We start from the raw sequence: 20048 nt of genomic DNA on the forward strand, positions 1-20048 counted from the left end.
AAGGCATGAGGTTTGTATTTGTCACGTTTGCTTTGTCCTATGTGGTCTCTATACTATTTGAAGGCAGGTTTGGAGATTGGCTTCAATCATCTGTGACTTGTCTTGTTGGTAAATAGAAGGATCTGAACCTAACTGGGGGCTAGCTTGCGTGGACATTGTCATAAAGAACCTTGGTAAGGTATGAGCTTGTTTATAGCAGGTATTGCTAACTAGAGCTTATAACGTTTTACAAATTAGAAGAAAAGACAGGTACCAGATACAGTTGTTTATTTAAATGTGCAGTTAGAGGGTAGTTCTTCCTATAAAAAATTACCTTATATCTTTCTTTGCTCTTCAGCCGAAGTCTTAGAGTAGAATGTGATTGTCTTAAGCCGGTAATTATGAAACAAAATTTAAGGAAAACTTGGTTTCTCTAGACTCCTTTTAACTAAACCCAATGATGCAACAAATAAAACATGATTTTATTCCTTGGAATTTTAATTGCCTACAAACACTTCGAGTTGTGAAAAGCAAGGCTCGATGTAACACAATATAATATGATATTTTAAAATTAAGGTTAATTTGCATACGCATTTACTCCCATGTATGGTCCTCCAGAAAATTCCTCCCATGCACTTGCGGAAATCATTCTCTTTTCTTTATTGTCTTGTTTTGTGTTAAATGTCAGAACCACGTCACAAACACTTTAAAAAAAACCTATTTTATCATTTTGTTTGGTCTACTGACACTTTGAAAAATTGTGTTGAATTTGAATCTTAATCAATGCAACAGATTTGAGCTAAGAATAATTCAGAACTACTTGTAAAAATTATTGTCTCGCTTGTTTCTAGATGTAAATATAATTTAATACCATTGTAGTTTTTACTTGAGCCTTTCTCCTAATCCTGTATTTTTCAGACCTTATCAAATTTTCTCCTAATTTGCTGTCATGGTGGGTCATCATATTTTTCTTTTAATATATTCCAATTATTTGAGGTTTTTAAAATCTCCACTAAGAGAAGATCTCTAAGCAGTTCATAAAATCTTTTTTATTCGTAGTGAGTAGATGACAGTAATCAGTCATGGAAACAAGTTTTCCTTGATTCATTTTTCAACCCTCTAAGCCCGTGCTTTGGTTAGGATTATGCACAGCCTTTATCTGTCCCTTGTTCAATTTCTAAGCATTCTCTCCTCACAAAAGAGAAAAGACAAAAAAAAGAAAAAAAGATGAGAAAAACTTTAATACTAATTTGGAACAAATAAGTTTCCCTAATATCTGGGGAATGTATTCATCATCAATCAATAATGTGTTTTTTGAAAAGTATGATGTATATATAAATTGATTATATTGCTTGTATATACCTGAGAAAAGTATCTGTCTCTGTATACCAAATACCCCCTTGAGGGTTGGCTTCAGGTTTGATTTTATTGCTGTTGGGAGGTTAGTAGGCTGGGGAGCACCAAACAGTCATCACACCTCCCTCTTTTCTCCCCGAGCTACTTGAGATGAACTGACTTTCTGCTTCAGTATATCAAGCCCTCTTGCTCTCTCACACTTCACTGCACCTTAGCATGTTACGTAAAACACTGCTTTGACTGTCTGGGGAGCCTGGAAATTCATACCAGGAGCAGATGAACAGAACAACTGGTGCTGCATTGCAGACCTGGTAGTTTAAGCATGATCTGACTTGGCATCATGAGTCCCCAGGGGAAAAGGACACTGCACGCTCGCTGCCCTCTCACTGTGTTACTCGCCTCACAGAATGAGTCACCGTTCAACAACCCTCAGAGAAAATACAGTTCTAAAACCAGCCAAGCTGATAAGCAGAGAAAGAGGAAAGCATATGTCCTAGGCTCTCATGGCAACTTTGAACAAATATGCAAATGGTAGGTGGTTATTAGAACACAGAAATGAGAGTTAAATATCTGCTTTTACAGTTGATTTCAGCAAAACTCAAACTTCAGAAGATATTAGGCAAAATGGATACCAAGGGAGGAATCAAGGTTCAGAGAAAAATCATGTATAATAGAGATGATTCGGCCTCAGCAGCCTGAAAATTAGACTCAATATTTTCAGTCCAGATTTTGTGTTTGGAAACATAGGTCCAAGCGGTGCTGGGAGCTGAGCACCTCTGATTCTTGCATAAGTGACTCTAGCATGAATGGTCAGTCCTTTGATTGAACTAACAATCTTCTCTTTTGCAAGCAAAGATAATTTGCCCAAGCAATCTGTTATGGTTTCATTCGTGTGCAGCATCGTGAAACAAGTGATGGAAAAATATTTTGAAAGGGTACATACAACAGAAGAGATTATCAGAAGTCCATGATCAAAGATCCAGAGCTGATTCATTTTATTTTCTCAAATGAACCTCTTCTTCTTTCAAACATCCCCATGTACCATGTTTATATCTTGCTAATAATAGCATTGATCATATCAGAACATTTTACTGAGGTTACTTGTTACTTGTTTTAATCCCCATCACTAGGTTCTACGTGTTTTGAGGTAGAAGCTATGCTTCATTCATCTTCATGTTCCTTCTGGTATATAATGCAATGCTTATTTTCCATAGTAGGTGCTAATAAACATTTTTTTGAAGTGAGATAAAGAAAAAGAGCATTAGTATCCATGTTCTGTTTTGAGAATGGAAATGTCATCAACAAAATGGGGCTACAAAAATTACACCACAGTGTAAGCAATACATTTGTGGGAAAGATGATGTTAGAAAGGAATACTGGAACTAAAGAGGCAGATGGAGGAACAACGAGAGGAGGCTAGATTCAAAGTAAAGACTATAGAACTTGATTAGGACAATCAAGTAGGAACTCTGAAATATGGTTATAAAGGGAATGTCATGGAGGGATATAGCAGAAGACTTGATATGTTCTGATATGTTCTGAAAATAGGAGTGAAGGTTTGAAGCAAAGAAAGAAAATATATCTTTGACTTAAAATAGCAGTAAGATATTTGATTAGAAATATTGTCTTGATGATGAAAACAGCTGAACTGGGAAGAATATGAAAAAACAGGATAAATGACCTTTCTAAGAGACATCAATAACCTAACAGCTAAGAAGTATACAGATATTGAACAACTTTTCTTGTTCATTCCTGCAAAATTGAGCCTCATGTAATAGAGTTGGCCTCTATAGAAAATGATACTGAAATATCCTGCAAACAAAACTCTAAAATGAACGTCTTTGTTGATCCTATCCTCTGGCTGTAAGGTAAGGATTGCCTCACTGCTATAGATCAGGAGGTCACACAAATTTCATTTCTGACAAATGGACAAACTGAATCTTAAAGCAAATTGATGTTCTAAATCATAGGCTTAATTATACTTCTGTAAAGGAATATACCAGTTTATCTTGGAGAGATGTTATGTATCCTGCTTTTGAAGGTTAACCTGAATAAAATATCACCAATGTTCTTTTTTACTCTACTTCATCTGTGAGTCTATAAAATTATTTGAAAATGATAAGTTCTTAGGTAATAAACAGCATTTCCCTATTGAATAACAGGGATATTTATTCACTAACTTTAGGGAAAATGTTTCAATTTCAATTAGATATACTTCTCTAGTTTTGTTATTTTAAAAAATGATAAAAGCTGTTCGTAATCGATAATTTTTTTTCTTTTTGACATATTAAAATGAAAGATGCTCCCATTTACATTTTCTAATTCTAATCATTAATTTTTTCAGTATTTAAAGGACTTTCTTTTTCTCCAAGGAGGAAAATAATAAAAGGACAAGAAAAACAACTACTATTACTTTTATAAGCAATTTTTGAAATGAATCAATTCATTGGATACTTTTTCTCCTTGTTGCATCTTGCACGTTGCTATTCTTTACCTTAAAGCCAAATTATATTTTTCTCTTTCTTTAAAAATTACCTATTGGCTGTATTTCTCATCAGCTTGAAAAACCAAGGTTTGTGACTAATGCACTGAAAAGATTGGAATAAACCTCCCCTGAGAGCTTTACCAGACTTGCCTTTTGTCAAAAAGAAAATTGCACTAATTTGGCCTAAGTCACAAAGCATGTAAGATAGTCCTGCAGGCCAGTTCTCACCCAATTCTTATGTCTTGATCGTAGTAAAACAAGAAACAGAGAAATGGGTTTGAAGCAAATACAGATGCCACTTTCAAAAGTCACATTTTAGGAGAGGAAGTTCATTCAATCAAGATAACAGTGATTTCTGACCTCGTGAAAATATCTGCTCTCCGACCTAAGAAAAATTTAGTACTTGAAATGCTTTTGGACCACAGTGAACTTGCACATATGATCTGAATGCTGTATTGAAAACACTGCTCAAGGATTTGGCTGTTTTGGTGACACGCGTTTCCTTTCTAGTTACATTTTACTGTTTATGAGTGAATTGAAGCTACCCTAGCTGATAATTTAGCGTCTTAGGACTGGAATCACCAGAGAAGGTTGATTTATTTTTTTTAAGTGAAGGAATAAAAACCTCCCAAATTATGTTTAACTTTTTTAAAGTAAATTTTAAAATAATGAGCATTTCTTCAATTCTAACTAGAAATGCTTGAGTCTCCTATGCTCAGATAATGGTGTTTCAGCTCTTCCTTATGTTCTCTGATGTAAATAGGTGTGAAAAAAACTATAAATACAAAATGCCTTTCTTCGTTAGGTCTGTGGAAAATGTTAGAAAGTATTTTTAATATCTATTTGATTAAAATGTCAAGGTGTTTCTTTTATTTTGTTTCTATAAAATTTTAACTGTAATGCTTCAAATGATATAATGATTGCATTAAAACTGAACTTCTCTTCCCGTAGCTTTTGATCACCTCGTTACTGTCAGACCAAGTCAGCCCTGCTTCTGCATTTCATGTTGCATTTCAGAATTATCCAAGAAAAAAAAGAGCACAAAGTTCCCTGGTTTCATAAGAGTTCTTACTTATACAACAAACTTCTCTTTAGGAAATCAGACCCAAGTACAAGCTCAAATAAAACATTTTTTAAGGGTGGAGGACCTCTGTAAATGTTGGGAAGGAGTGACTGATAATGTAGCAGGGGAATGAAAATGAATCAGAGAAACCAAGCTATTTTGGGTCATATTCTTAGAACCAAAACTTGGCCAGCCTCTTCATAATCAGGGCTATTGTATATGAAATATTGAAATTGTAATTTCATTTCGAAAAACTACAAGTCCTGATTTACAAATTTTTTTTATATGTCAGGAAGAAAATAATAGATATTTTCATAGTAAATTGAATTTTCATTGCTATATTTTACTAAGAAAAATTCAGGACCTTTTTAGGAAACTTGAATTTTCATATTATCAGGGAGCCCCTTATAACTCTTCCCTAGGACTGTGTTTTTTATGCCAAATGAAGCTCTGTGTTTTTTGACTTTGCATAGCGTATGATTACAGTAGCATCTGCCAATCCAAAGCTAAATTATGAAGTAAATAGAACTTGCCTTGAGCACCTTCCCATTTGCTTCCTGAATCCTATTTCTTCATTTTCTTCAGGTTGTCAGCAGTCACCTGCAGATACCACATATGCCCAGGATCCCACTCTCAATGCCATTTGCAAAGCGCAGTTGCCTTGCCCCATGTTAGGCTACCTACCTAGCTAGCGTTACATTCTCGCATTTTTCTCAACACTGCCACTCCATCAATATTGATCTACCTTTCTCTTTCTGCTGCATTCCTACAGTAGAACAACCAGAGCTATTGCCATAATGAGTTACAATTTTATGCTTCCTAGATATCATTTGCTTTCTGATATAAAGCGTCAGTGTCTTCAAATAAAGAATGAATATTTTGACAGTTTTAAGTGCGATATATCACCCTGGGCACCCACAATTGGCAAGTATTTCTAGAGGTGTGCTTGGTAACAATGAGACCCACTACACAGAGAAGAGGTATAGGCTGAAATAAGTAAACAACATTGAAGCAAAATCATCAATGTAAAATTTTATTTCAACAGATCCCTAAGGGGCATTTTCTAAAGTAGGATTTGTATGTTATTTTAAATTTTCTGAAGATAACTTTGAAATTACTATTATTGTTCTTGTTTGTCTTAACATAATGAACTTTTGTATCCCATGATTGGAGAGAAATTCATTTAATAGTATTTTCCATGGGATGTATTAATCCAGAACACAAAAGAAAATTTTATTCTAGAATAATTTTTGGCATAAAGAAATTTTAAAATTATATTAAAGTCTTTGCTTTTTAAATACTATCATAATAGTACAAATATAACATTGGACCTAACACTTATTTTCTTACTTTAAAAAATTATTTTCTCACTTGCAAAGTCTATTGATTTTGCTATTCAGACACGATGGAAAAAAGTCTTTAACTATCAACAGTTTTGCTTGTTTGGAATTTTTCCAGGGAAGCGGTCCTCCTTCTCTCAGGTTGTGACTGAGCTTAATTTAACAAACATTAGTAAAGGATAAAAGAAGGATGACTCAAAATTATCTTCTCATTTTCTTTTGTTTTCTTTTTCACCATAGCATTTTAGTTTTCAGAATTTCACAATGTAATTAATTCCATTGTCCCTTTACCCACAGTATGATTGAAACATTGTTCTCAGGTTATATATATTCAGTTATAATTTGAAAATTATAAAGAATTACCATGTGCACTTAGTGACTTAAAGTCTGCCAAGTCCTTTTAGGGCTGATATAAAGAGAATATTTGTGGACAATATTTTATAGAGCTCCAATGGCAAAAATAAAATAGGCAGTTATAGAAGATGGAGAATCACTTATTTAAAATATTTACAGTTCACGAGAGACTGGCTAAGAAGAAAGCACATAAGGTAGATGCTGTTATGTTGCTATTTGCACGTTCATTCTCAGAATGATGTGAGGACTAGAGGCTTAAGCAAACTGTAATTACACAGAAGTTATGTTGGTTTATCTGTTTGCTGATTGAATGTACCATATGATGTATTGTGAACAACGTGCTTTTCTCATCACATAGTTCCTAAATTCCGTATGCTTCTAGGTCACAAGGCCTCCAAAGATTTACTTAAGTTATTATGCTGGGAATGAGTTAGAAGGAGCAAACAAAAGGTAGCTAAGCTGGTGATTTTTACCATTTTATTGTAACAGTTTTTCCCTAGATGAAATATTTAAATTAATAGGGGTAACTAGTAAAGACTCTTCCTGGTGTATGGAGCACTTATACTTTAAAAGTTCACTCCAGTGACTTTTTTTGGAATCTAGAATGTTTTTCCATTTTTCCATTGTATCCTCTGCCTCAGACATTCCTAGGTTTTGCAACTGTAGAAGCAATGATTTCCCCATATGAAATCTTAGACTTGCGCCTCGTGCCCAAGTCCTTTGAGGTACCCAAATACAGATGAAGCTTTGAAGACACGGAGAGACCCTCATGTGCATGAATGATGGCACATACGTAAATTCACACACACACATATATGCAAAATTCACACACTCACACTCACATAAGCACACGTGTACGCAAGTGCTGTTCTGCACGTACGGTACATTTTGTATTGTTTATCCCACAGTTACTCTAAGGATGAATTTTTTCAAGCTCTCTTAGTTTTATTGATATTTCACCTTTTCATCAATGTTATTAATAATGTCTTATGCTACCTTCCTTCAAGAGTGTGATGTGTTCAAGATAATGCAGAAGATAATCCAAATTCTCAAAGTCTACAAGAAGTAGTACATTTGTAATGATTTTGACAAAATGCAAAACTGAGCGTTTCAAAGCTCTAAAAGCATTTTATCAATTCCCTCAGTGCCTTAATTATTGCATTCAATTTATTAATATTAAGCTATTTGAAATTTTCAGAGGGGCATATTCCCCAAGACATTTCTTTCTCAAATTAATTTAAGATCAATAAAATGTTACAAGCTGATTTAATTAGTAAATGTTTAATATATGAAGTACAAACAACAATATAAATATACACACATTTCTATATTGGGATCCCCCAATACCAACAACAGCACAAATCTTTAACTAGAATATGTAAGTATAAAGCTAGACCATATTTGCTTACTATATTTCTTCTGCTGTACCCTTAAAATTACAAGTAAAATTTTCCAGTAGGTACTATTTTTGATCCATGCTTTGCTTTTCTAATTACTTTTGATTCCATACTATAATATCCTTAACCTGCAGTATGCTTTCACTGATAACCATCTTAATTTACTAAGCCTTTCCCTTTGACTAAATTTAAATGTTAGGCCAATTCTATCCAAGTTCTAAAAATTTCATTTGAGTAAATTAAATTGTCAGTCTAAACAAGATTATGGATTTAAGCACACAGGTTGAAATAGGAAAAAAGAGAGCGAAAGAGGGAAAATTCTCCTATAATCGTACACCGTACTCCTAATCCTAGCCCAGATGCATTTCAGAAGAGGACCATATGAGTGATTATGGTGAGATCAGCTAAAATCGGTGGCCATTACTAGAAAAATCTTAAAAAACAAAACCATGCCCTTCAATGAGATTGCCCCGCTTTCAAGCACAATTTTAATGTAGGAACACCATGTCTTACTCATGTTTGTAGCCCCCGTAATGACTAAGCATAGTTCCATCATCTATAGTGGATGCGATATAAATTCTCTTAAATTTAAGTACCCATCAGAATAAACTTTGTGCAGTCATGATCGTGTATCTTAAGTGCATTTATCTCCATAGACTAACTTTACTGCAAAAGCATTTCCCCCCATAGATTAAATTTATCCTGGGTTTAGTCAGTAAGTCTTAGGAAGAAATCTTTGAAAAAGCTGGTATGCAGAGATCTACAGCTGCAGTGTTGGCCGGGGTGACCCTTTGGAATCAATGGGAGTCTGACTAGCGAGGGATATGCCAACACTGGCCTCTTTAATAAGTGCTAAGGTGCCAGAGAAACAAACAAAACAACAACAAAAATCCAATCTGCTCTTTTAATTTCCTTCATCACCACTTGATTACAGGAAATAGCTTCAGAGAGAATATTTACTCTCCAAATTAAGCAAGGAGTAGAAGCAAGGAACTTTCCTTCTTTCCTGTTTTTATGAATTTATCTAAGGTATTTGTTTGGCAGGGCGCTTCGAACACAGTGCTTTCCTTGTTGACTAGTTTCCATCAGCAGCAGCAATTAGCATCGGTTTCCTAGGCAACCATTCTGTACCCTACTGAGAAAAACCTTTTCTTGACAGGAGCGTTCTAAAATTGTTTTGTTTTCCTTCTTTTACAAGTGTATGGTAGGCTTACTTGTCATTTCTTTTAACACAGCACTATTATGCTCATTATTCTTAAAAGCAGAAACACTTGCTGGCTTTTATATTCCATGTGGTTGAATTTATTGTCTCTGTCTCTTACTTTTCCCTTAAACAACCTGAAAGAAATCAACAAAAATATGTTCTCAGGCATATGCCAACTTGCTTGGATTTTTTTGTTCACAGTCTAACTGATGAGACTTTACATGTTCAAGTAATCACAGCTGGTTCTGATGAAAACCCAAAAGGTACACATTCAAAATCAGACTCCTGTGCATACCAACAATGTCCTGTGTTGCTCAGGACAAACTTGGAATTGTCAGGACCACAGAGAAAGCTTCAACGCCATTGTTTTTATTATAAATCAATGAAACAATATTGATAGATTAATATAACAAAATAACTAAATTAAAAAAGGTGCTAAAAACTGGTTCTGAGACTGGCAACAAAATTTGATGTGATAAAATAATGTGACCAGCAGAGCATAGCAGTGGTGTAGCATGAAGCAGCATCATGGAAGAAAACAGAGGGCTGCAACCCAACTGTAAATGCTGAATAGTATGGTACAAGGGTAGAGTAAAATTTACTTTATCATGTTAGTTTAAATAATAAGTGGTACGAGCCTGATAGAGTCTGTTAGACAGTGACACAAAATTCAGGCAAGAAAGTACTCACTGGGAAAAATGAGAGAATCGTCCTAATGTACAACAAAAACCCTCAGGTCTTTACCTACATTTTGCAATCAAATGATGATAGTAGACTTGGTGATAACAAGACTGTAAAAGTGATTAAAACAGTAATATGTAATTTAAATAAACACTTGATATATAAATTTCATTTAATTGTCACAACATACCAAAAGATGAATATCACTTCTATTCCCCTTCACAGATAGGGAAACTGAGGGTTAGAGAGATTGTCACTTACTTGCAGATAATAAGAGATAAAGAGAGAATTTTATTCCAGATTTTCTGACACCAGAATCTACTCTGATATAAAATATTTGTACTGCACTGACGTGAATCAAAATGATATTCAAATGAGACAGTAAATTGCCTTTATCTGTTATTTTGCCAGTTTTCCAACCTGGAAAATGTGTTACTGTGTGGATTAAATAATATTGACAGGAAATAAAAGTGCCTAGTGTAGCAACTTGTTTAATAACCTTGTATTGCAGTATGATGCTTATTCATTATTTATGATAATGTAAGTATCTTAACATCATATCTTTGAGGTATTATCAAGTAGGTTCCTGTGGATGAGAGCATGTCTCAATTAGTTGCTTTTTTTTTTATAAATTTACTTATTTTTTTTTGGCTGCATTGGGTCTTCATTGCTGCGCGTGGACTTTCTCTAGTTGCAGCAAGCGGGGGCTACTCTTCGTTGCAGTGCGCAGGCTTCTCATTGCGGTGGCTTCTGTTGTTGCGGAGCACAGGTTCTAGGCGTGCGGGCTCAGTAGTTGTGGCTCACGGACTCTAGAGCGCAGGCTCAGTAATTGTGGCGCACGGGCTTAGTCGCTCCGCGGCATGTGGGATCTTCCTGGACCAGGGCTCGAACCCGATGCAGGGGATTCTTAACCACTGAGTCAACAGCGAAGTCCCTCAATTAGTTTCTTATACTTATTTACTCCTATTGGTTGTATATGTTTCCACAAATATATTTATCCAATAACAAGAAAAAACATTCTTCTCTCCAGAATTCAATTCAGTCTACTGAGGACTGCTTTGATCCTCTTGTGAATACTGACCCCATATCTGTTATCCAGAATACATTTACAAGACAGACTTCACTTTTTACCTGTAGCTGTTTATCTATATAGTGATGATATGATATCACCTGTTGCTCTATTCCCTGGGCTGTGTCTTTAAATCCCTTGTTTTATATCAGCCGATTATCAATAACATTATTTGGAGGTCATAAATTTGTTTAAAAAAAATGAGGCTTTTAATGTTTTTATTCCAGCTGATTTACAGGGAGATCACTTATCAGATCAATTCCAAGTTATTCATTTGCTTAGGCATAATGGGACTTTACAGCCATATCATGAGCCATTTTTGTATTATTTATAAAAACTGTCTCATTACCATAATGACACTGCTAATAAAATAACGCCAAGTTAATACTCAAATACTGGTTGTAAGGTTTTCACTGAAATTCGAAATCCTTGACATTAACAAAAGAGAGAATAAAACATATTATACAAGCTCCTTAACTAAGACAATTTCTAACATAGACTAAAAGTGTCCACTTCCAGAAAATTTTAGACGTTCAAAAGAAACATAACCGAGCCTTTCAAAATTTCAGATTACAGTAAGATGTGTCATGTTTTCAGCTGTGAAGATCAATGCTAACTTTCAATGAAGTATAATGAATAGTACTTTTTCAATTTATGCATAATCTGTATTCATCTTTAATCTTCTGAACAGCTAAGTCCTATTCAAAATTTTATACGTATAATGTTTGGAAGAAAAAATAACAACAAAGAATTAGACTAGAAAGTAAGAAAGGCAATAAGGAGGTAGAACAAGTGAGCGATGAAAAATTAAAATGTCTAATCTCTTAATTACAAAAAGAATGTTTCATGTTGCTAATTGTCCTCAGCAGTAGATAGGGGTTATCATGCCTTTAGGAACACTGTCTAGAAGACAGTCCTAAATTGGGAGTTACTGGCTGCAATCTAGAGCAGATGGTAGACCAGAACCTACACGGCCAAAGAAGTGGGTATAAAGCCAGAGAATAAATAATAACATCCCTCTAGCTTTGTCTAGAAAAAAACAAAAAAAAACAAAAAACTGCCCTTAACCATCAACATAGATGATTGCAGACTAACCATATTATCTGCTATTCATCATAATGATAGCCTAGTTGGGCTGGACCCTTAGGGCATATCACTGTTGCTCTTTCTTTAAAGTAGAAATATAAAGGTAGAAGACTCAGAACAATATATGGCTGAGAGAAAATAAAAACATCTTGGTAAAGAACTAGTGGGAGATCTTTTTATTTGAGTTCTTTGATGTGCCAGGCCTGTTATATATTTTTGTAATTGAGTTCCTCACAAAAACCTGTGAGATGGGTACTATTATCATTTCCATTTTTTGATTGAAGAATTGAAACTCAGTGAGTTTGAGTAAAATTCCTAGGATGAAGTAACTAGAAAGTAGCAATGCTGGAGTTTATACCCACATTTCTATGAATTAAAGTCCATGTGACTTTGTCTAATGCACACTATAAAAGACAGTAATCTCCTAGATAGAAAGATACGATAGATGGGTGGATGGATGAATGGGAGGATGGATGGAGGCGTTTAATAAATACTTGTAGAATGAATAAAGAAATTATATAATTATAAAATTAAGTACATATAATTATATATATATATACATATATAATCACACACACACATTGTAACTCTTACGTTATCATTTTTATAGGTCTGATTTTGTGACTGCCTTCCTTTATCTTTTGTATATGTTTGACACGTTTACCATTAATCTTCCCTGAACTTTACCTGAACCCTGAGTGAATTTGCTCCTGTTCCAGGAGCCAGGCTATAACGGTGAGCCTCACTCAGGAGATCTGCTGATTAGGCCTCCATTGAGAAAAGGCCATCCTCCGTGGGGGAAGCTACCATCTCTGCACTGATGACAGCCCTTTCTTAGAGGAAGATTTTTGAATTGACTGGACCAATTGAAACCCCCAGAGCAATCCTATACTCATGTTTTCCTAACACTATGAAATTAACACTAGAAAATAGTTGTTTTTAAAGTTTTAACAGTATTATTTTTACCCCAAACGGAAGATAACATGTCACGAACTTGACTCCCATACAGCCCGTTTGATTATTCTAAAGTAACGTTTCTTATAATCTGTTAAATTCTTTTAAAGAAAAAAAATGATCAATTATCCCAAGAGTGGGCTAAATTATTTTCTTACTAGTTATGATTAAATACATACAAATATAAAATCAGCTTATTCAACTATGAAACTCGAACACATTTATAAATTAATGTTCTCTGAAACAACAAAACCAATAAAATTCAAATGTCCTGTCTCTTCCCATCTAAGTAAATAATATTGTTTTGCTAAGACTAAATTATCACTCACAAGATATGTGGTACCAGCTGATACAGTGCATTTTATTTAGGTTGGACATGTCTAAACTGACTGGAGATAAGTAATGATTCAATTTTCCCTTATCTCTGTTTAGAATATTTTGAAAGTCTGTACAGTGCCTAATGATGTCATTTGGCCTACACCTCATGCAAATGCATTCTTTATTAAGTTCACCTCTGTTCTCATTAGCCAACAACATATAAACTAGTTCTCCACGGTTTCAAAATTATTCTAAATACAATCTCAAACAAAAAGACTGGAATAATGTAGTATAGCTCAGTTGTAATTTGTTCACATAAACTAGTAGATACTTATTTTTATTGGATTATTTTCCCAATTTAAACAAATTTAATTTATGTTAACTACTCTTAGATCCTGGAAAATTCTTCAGTAGGTACAGAAGAATTTGGAACCCCCATTTAAGAAGTAGTATTCTAAAATGCATCAAAAACTTAAACAAGAATACAATAAATAATATAAATTGGGGGGGTTAAGTTAGTAAATATAGTAACAAGCACAGATTATTTCTGAATTTGTGTAAGCATCATAAACAAGCCTTCCTTTCATGTTAATTTTTCATCCTTTCAAAAACTTGTGTTAAGCATTCAGTCTGGGTAAAGTTCAATGAGAGAAGCTTCGAGAATTGCAGGTATGACAGAGAGAAAGTCCTTGACTTGGGAAACTTTACATGGTAGTGGAGATAAGGCTTGTGTACTGACACAATTCCATGCAAGATGTATTTACTAAATGCCATAGAGAGATACTAAATTTTGTATACGTGCCAACAAGGAGATGCAGGAATGATCCAGAAGACGCATGGGTTCTACATATGTCCCATTTTCTGCAATTCTTGCTCCACCTCTCCATTATATCCAGTTTTCCATAAAACACCTGGATGCTAGAAGTGCTAAAAAGCACTCTTGATTTTTAAAGGTCTGAATTGCATTGAAAATTAATATATGCAAGTGGCAATTCGCAAAACATAAAATAATTCTTTTTGCCATATTATTAAGCAGTGTAGACAACAAAGAGGTGTCTCAAAGTGGATTTAACTTTCTGTAGCCCTTTTTGCAGTATTCTTTCCCATTGAAAATGTCACTTTGAGAGACTAGCCTTTCAGGGATTTTTCAGAGAAAGCCTCCCCAACAGCCTGGCTTCATGAAAACACGCAGCCCTTCCTCCTCTTCTGCCCTCCCCACCAAATAGCACAGCAGTTAGTATTCCTTACAGTGCTTTGATGATTGTTATTGTCATTTATTTACCTAGAACAACTATGAAAATTTCTGCTCAAACACTAAAATAGAACAAAAATTCTAATAAAATAGTACTGTCTCAGAAATAAAGTATTCATCTTCTTGAGTTAAATTATCTATTACAGTATCTAACATGGTCTACAAGATATATAGGTAGATGATTAGATAGATAAATAGATAGATAATTACAGATAGATAGATAGATAATTACTCAATCATGGTCAATCACTTGGTACATAGTCTCAAAATATAATCAGGAATGGTAATAGTGTACATTAGATAGATGAATAGACAAGCAGGTCTGAGAGTATGTTTCCTTGGTTCATACCTTTAAAGATCATATATTTCCATTAGCCATTCACACGACTACTAGAGAATTTTCTGGTTGTTTCTCTATTAGTCCTTCTGTTCTTCTATTTAAGAGAAAAAACACCATAGTAGGAAACCTGGGTTCTAGTCTGTTTACCTCCATCAGCTGTCTGAACTTGAGCAAATCTCATCAGTATACCCAGCCTTTGTTTCCTCATCTGCAAAATGAGAGGATTTAGACAAAATCTCTCAGAGCTCTTTCAGCTCTAAAATTATGTGATGCTATGAATTAAATTGTATAGTTTAAAACATCCTTATAAGGATGAATTGTATCATTACTATTTGATATTAAAATTATTCTGTACATTTTTGCAATAGTAAAGAAAAAAGATCCTTCCTTGTTGAAACTAAATTGAGTGCAAAGTGTATTGTCTGAAAAATTGCTTTATGAAAAATACTTGTTATATAAATGTATGAAATGAATTTGCTGGAGCCTTGCTTAGAAATTAAAGCTTTTTCAGAAATAATTTTAAGTAGCCTATCCATACTTGCTCTTTGGATACTTGAAATTTAAATTAGGACTCCAGCTTCTTAAAATTATACTTCAAACATAAAAAAATATTAAATCAGGGCTTTCCTGGTGGTGCAGTGGTTAAGAATCTGCCTGCCAATGCAGGGGACCCTAGTCCGGGAAGATCCCACATGCTGTGGAGCAACTAAGCCTGTGTGCCACAACTACGGAGCCTGCACTCTAGAGCCCGCGAGCCAAAACTACTGAGCTCGCGAGCCGCAACTGCTGAAGCCCGCACACCTAGAGCCCGTGCTCTGCAACAAGAGAAGCCACCACAATGAGAAGCCCACGCACCGCAACGAAGAGTAGCCCCTGCTCGCCACAACTAGAGCAATCCCATGCGCAGCAATGAAGACTCAACACAGCCAAAAATAAAAATAAACAAAATAAATAATTTTTAAAATATATTAAATCACACTTAGTTTAGTTTTAGTATTTAAGGCATTTTATAATATACTAATTACTTGAAAATTGGTATTCTAACTATGATATGTATAAGAATGTCTGATTATATGATCTAATCCTATTGTCCTCTGTTTCCTCATCTGAAAGATGGGAGTAATAATAGTAAATAATGCATTAAAATGATGAGAGCAACCACCTTAGCAAAGTGTTTGGCACGTAGTGAGCACTATAATATTTTTAAAATACTGCTTCTCCTGCTATTACTGCTACTGGCTGTAGATAAGAGTGTTTAAAGTGCATCCCTTAAGACTATATACATAGGGTATAGTGTCAAGTGGCTATTTAAAAAATCAGGAAGTTAAACATATAGAGGCAAATGTATTCAATCAGGTAATCCAGCTTTTAAAATTCAGATAAATGTTGTCCAAGTGGATTGCTTACCCAGAAGCCTGCTTCTCAAGCACTATGGTCTCTCTCATCCTGGGTGGGGTGATGAAGCCTTTCTACAGGAGGCTGTGTCTAAATGAACCAGCCAGGTAAAAACAGGCAGATCTCCCCCAACCTGCTTGTGAATGTGTTAATTCCAATCAGGAACCATAATTTCAATGAAATATTTATTCTAAAATCTTGATTAAAATTATGAGAACAAATCCCTACCCATCCCCTTATCCAGGACAACTTGTTTCTATTAAGGCTATAAGTGGGTTTATTTCCTAGTACGGTAGATGTTTTTATATAAAGATGATGAAAAGTTAAATTCTGTAGGATTTATTTCTAATTTAGAAAATATTTTTAATCTCAAAAGGCTTCTTTCCTTTTTAGTTGATGATATATGGAACATCATTTCCTGAATTTTTTCTGACTAGGTTATATGAAGTTAGCATTGTTAATGGTTCAGCAGATGCCATTTCAGGCCAAAAACTAGTTATCAGGCATCTCACAGACTGATCATTTTAATGATGACCCTCCCTCCCACCCTGGCTTTTTTTTAATGAAACTATTGCACTGACTAGGTTGAATATATATCATATGACCTTAAAGATCTTTAAACCATCCACTGTCTAGAAAAGTAGTAGCTCTTTAGAAAGAGACCATCTGATATATCATTTCCATGTATTTCACTCAGATTTTATCTTCCCAGATTTTTCTTAATCTCTTGTGTTCAAACTAATCCCAGATAGTGCTGTTTAATCATAAATTCACATTTTGAAGCATCTTTCGATTTTAAATCATGGTATTTCTGCAAATTAGCATAGAAGATTATTTTAATATACTTTTCTATAAAACTGTAAGAAAACTATAAAACAGTATTTTAAGTTAAATCTAAAATGAATCCTCTCTTCTCTTAGAATTTGTTTTACTAGGTACAAAATGTTACATTGTTTCTGTTTGTATAAACAGTTTTTAAAATTTAAGCTGCCATACAGGTTCATTATTTTTCCTTCGTTCTGTGTTAATTTTGCTTAGCTCCCAGAATGCCAACTCCTTTTATTTTCTCTCTCTCTCACTTTTTTTTTTTTTTTGGTTTATATGTGTGGTGTGTGTGTGTGTGTGTGTGTGTGTGTGTGTGTGTGTGTATTTATCTGCAATTTAATAAATTCTGTTGTACTTCCTTGGGAGAAAGACAGTGAAAATAAAATCTTAATTGACTATACTGTTTGATTATTTTTCCTTGTTGCTACCTGTTTTGGATGGCTCATCATTTTATTTTCTTTTGTTACTATTTATTACAGAGGAGGTGTCTGCAAGGATAGTTCAAGTAGTCACGGCGGAAGCTGTAGCAGTTCTGAAAGGTGAACAAGAGAAAGAAGCTCAGCATAAAGATCAGCCTGCACCTCTGCCTTTAGGTAAATGAGAAAGAGCCTCGGGTCAGGGGCTGCGTCTGCTGCACCCTGATCACAGAATCAAGTCTTCGCGTTCGAAGACAGGCCATATCTCATACTTCATCCCTAACTGTGACATTCATCAAACATCTCTGTTGGGACGCCCTGGGATCTATTTTCACCTTCCTCAACAGACTCGTGGTATTTCGGTAGTCTTTAGGACAGTCAACTTATAATTAGACTTTGCCCCTAAATTGCCCTTAATTTTCCTTTTCCAGACCACTGGAGATAGTTATTATAAAAATAAAGCCAGTGCATTTTGATGTCATGGCCCCTACTCATAAGGAAAATGTTCTAATGCTTTAATTAGAGATGATTTTTTTCCCTTTATGGGTTTTCGTTAATTATTGTCTATACTACAGTCTCTTTTTGGTCTCCCTGAACAGGCTACACAAAACCTATAGCCAGAGATTGTTAGAATCATCAGTGACATTGTATCTCATATAGTGTACTGGTCTTCACTTGGTTCATTTAAGGAAAATGAGATAGCATTTGCCCTCTCCATCACGAGTCAAATGCCCTGCAGGGCCAAACAGGTAACATAATGGTGGTCACCAAGGAAAGCATTCTCAACCAAAGGCTCCCTGTCCCTACTCTGGATAGACAGATAGATAGATAGAGAGACAGATAGATGCTAAATGTAGATGTATGTACATGCAGAGATGCATAAAAAAGGAAATTCTCTTACGTTGAACATATATGTTTATTTCACAGGTGCATATAACTAACACATTGAAAGGTATGGTTTTTAAAGCCTAAAAATAGTACATATCTATTTTTCTGTCCTTCAATCTAATGTATCCTTAATATTTGATTTTCTGATTAGCACTCCATTGTCTATTAAAAATTAAACAATAAAAATTTCTCCTCTCCCAGAATAGTAATTAAAAATAATCTCATTATAGTCAATAAAATGTTCTTTGATTATCAAGGATTATTTTCTTCTAAAACAGAGAGGGAAAAACTTATCTAAAACATTAACCTTCTTTCTGTGGTTTACTTGTATTCTTTCAAATAAAACAAAACCCCCCTTTTTAAATTTTTTTTAATTTTTAATTTTTACTACAATTTAAAGGTTACTTTCCATTTACAGTTATTACAAAATATGGGCTACATTCCCCGAACTGTACAATACATCCTTGAGCCTATCTTACACCCAGTAGTTTACAGCTCCCACACCCTCAACCTTATGTTGCCCCTTCCCCCTCCTCACTGGTAACCACCAGTTTGTTCTCTGTATCTGTGAGTCGCTTCTTTTTTGTTACATTCACTAGTTTGCTATATTTTTTAGATTCCACATGTAAGTGATATACACTATTTGTCTTTCTCTGACTTCTTTCACTTAGCATAATGCCCTCCAAGTCCACCCATGGTGCTACAAATGACAAAATTTCATTCATTTTTAAAAGAAAAATCTCTTTTAAAAAAAGGATTGAGGGCTTCCCTGGTGGCGCAGTGGTTAAGAATCCACCTGCCAATGCAGGGGACACGGGTTCCAGCCCTGGTCGGAAGATCCCACATGCCGCGGAGCAACTAAGCCCGTGCGCCACAACTACTGAGCCTGTGCTCTAGATCCCGCGAGCCACAACTACTGAGCCCGCATGCCACAACTACTAAGCCTGCGTGCCTAGAGCCCATGCTCCGCAACAAGAGAAGCCACTGCAATGAGAAGCCCGCGCACCGCAAAGAAGAGAAGCCCCAGCTTGCCTCAACTAGAGGAAGCCTGCTCACAGCAATGAAGACCCAATGCAGCCAAAAATAAATAAATAAAATAAATAAATTTTTTTAAAAATGGAAACTTTAAAATATGCCTTAGAAGCCCACAGGGCTTATTTAAAATAAATTTTACCACTGGCCTTGACTGATAAATATTTCCTTTTAAAATCCCTTACCTTCATATGAGTGGTCATAAAGAAGGTAAGGGTCTTGAAGAGGAAAACTTGGAGTGAAATGTGAATGAATTCCATCTTTTAGAACCTTTCTCTCTTTGGTCCTTCTTCATGTGTAGTGCCAAGGGTAGAATATTTCTCAGCTCCCACTAGCACATGTTTCTATCTAAGGTTGCCTCAAGCTGTGACAGCTTCATTTTTCTTTTCTAAGAATACATACAGAGGATGGGTTTCAACATTATCATCAGTGGACAAAATGTTATTTAAAAAATACATCTCCTAAAATAACTGTGATTAGTTTCCATATCAAAATGAACAATAGAGAGCTCTAACATTTTTTTAATCAGTCAATCCAAATCCAAACTAAAATGCTTGCCTGGGTAGGTTTGAATATAGTAAATTAGGACCAGAATGAAATATTTTATTAATTGA

The 20048-nt window shown here is 34.9% G+C and overlaps 1 protein-coding gene across 9 annotated transcripts in view; it reads left to right on the top strand.

The window, feature by feature from the left end:
* The window catches only part of MAP2 (microtubule associated protein 2), a 278138-nt gene that overhangs the window by 207021 nt on the left and 51069 nt on the right, over positions 1–20048 (top strand). For all 9 annotated transcript variants that reach the window (XM_079924502.1, XM_079924503.1, XM_079924505.1 and 6 more), the window contains exon 5: positions 17578–17691. In XM_079924502.1, the coding sequence (XP_079780628.1) occupies positions 17578–17691 (114 nt within the window). The remainder of the gene's footprint in view (positions 1–17577; positions 17692–20048) is intronic.

The sequence above is a fragment of the Stenella coeruleoalba genome (assembly GCF_951394435.1).
Source record: "Stenella coeruleoalba genome assembly, chromosome: 6".
NCBI lineage: Eukaryota > Metazoa > Chordata > Mammalia > Artiodactyla > Delphinidae > Stenella > Stenella coeruleoalba.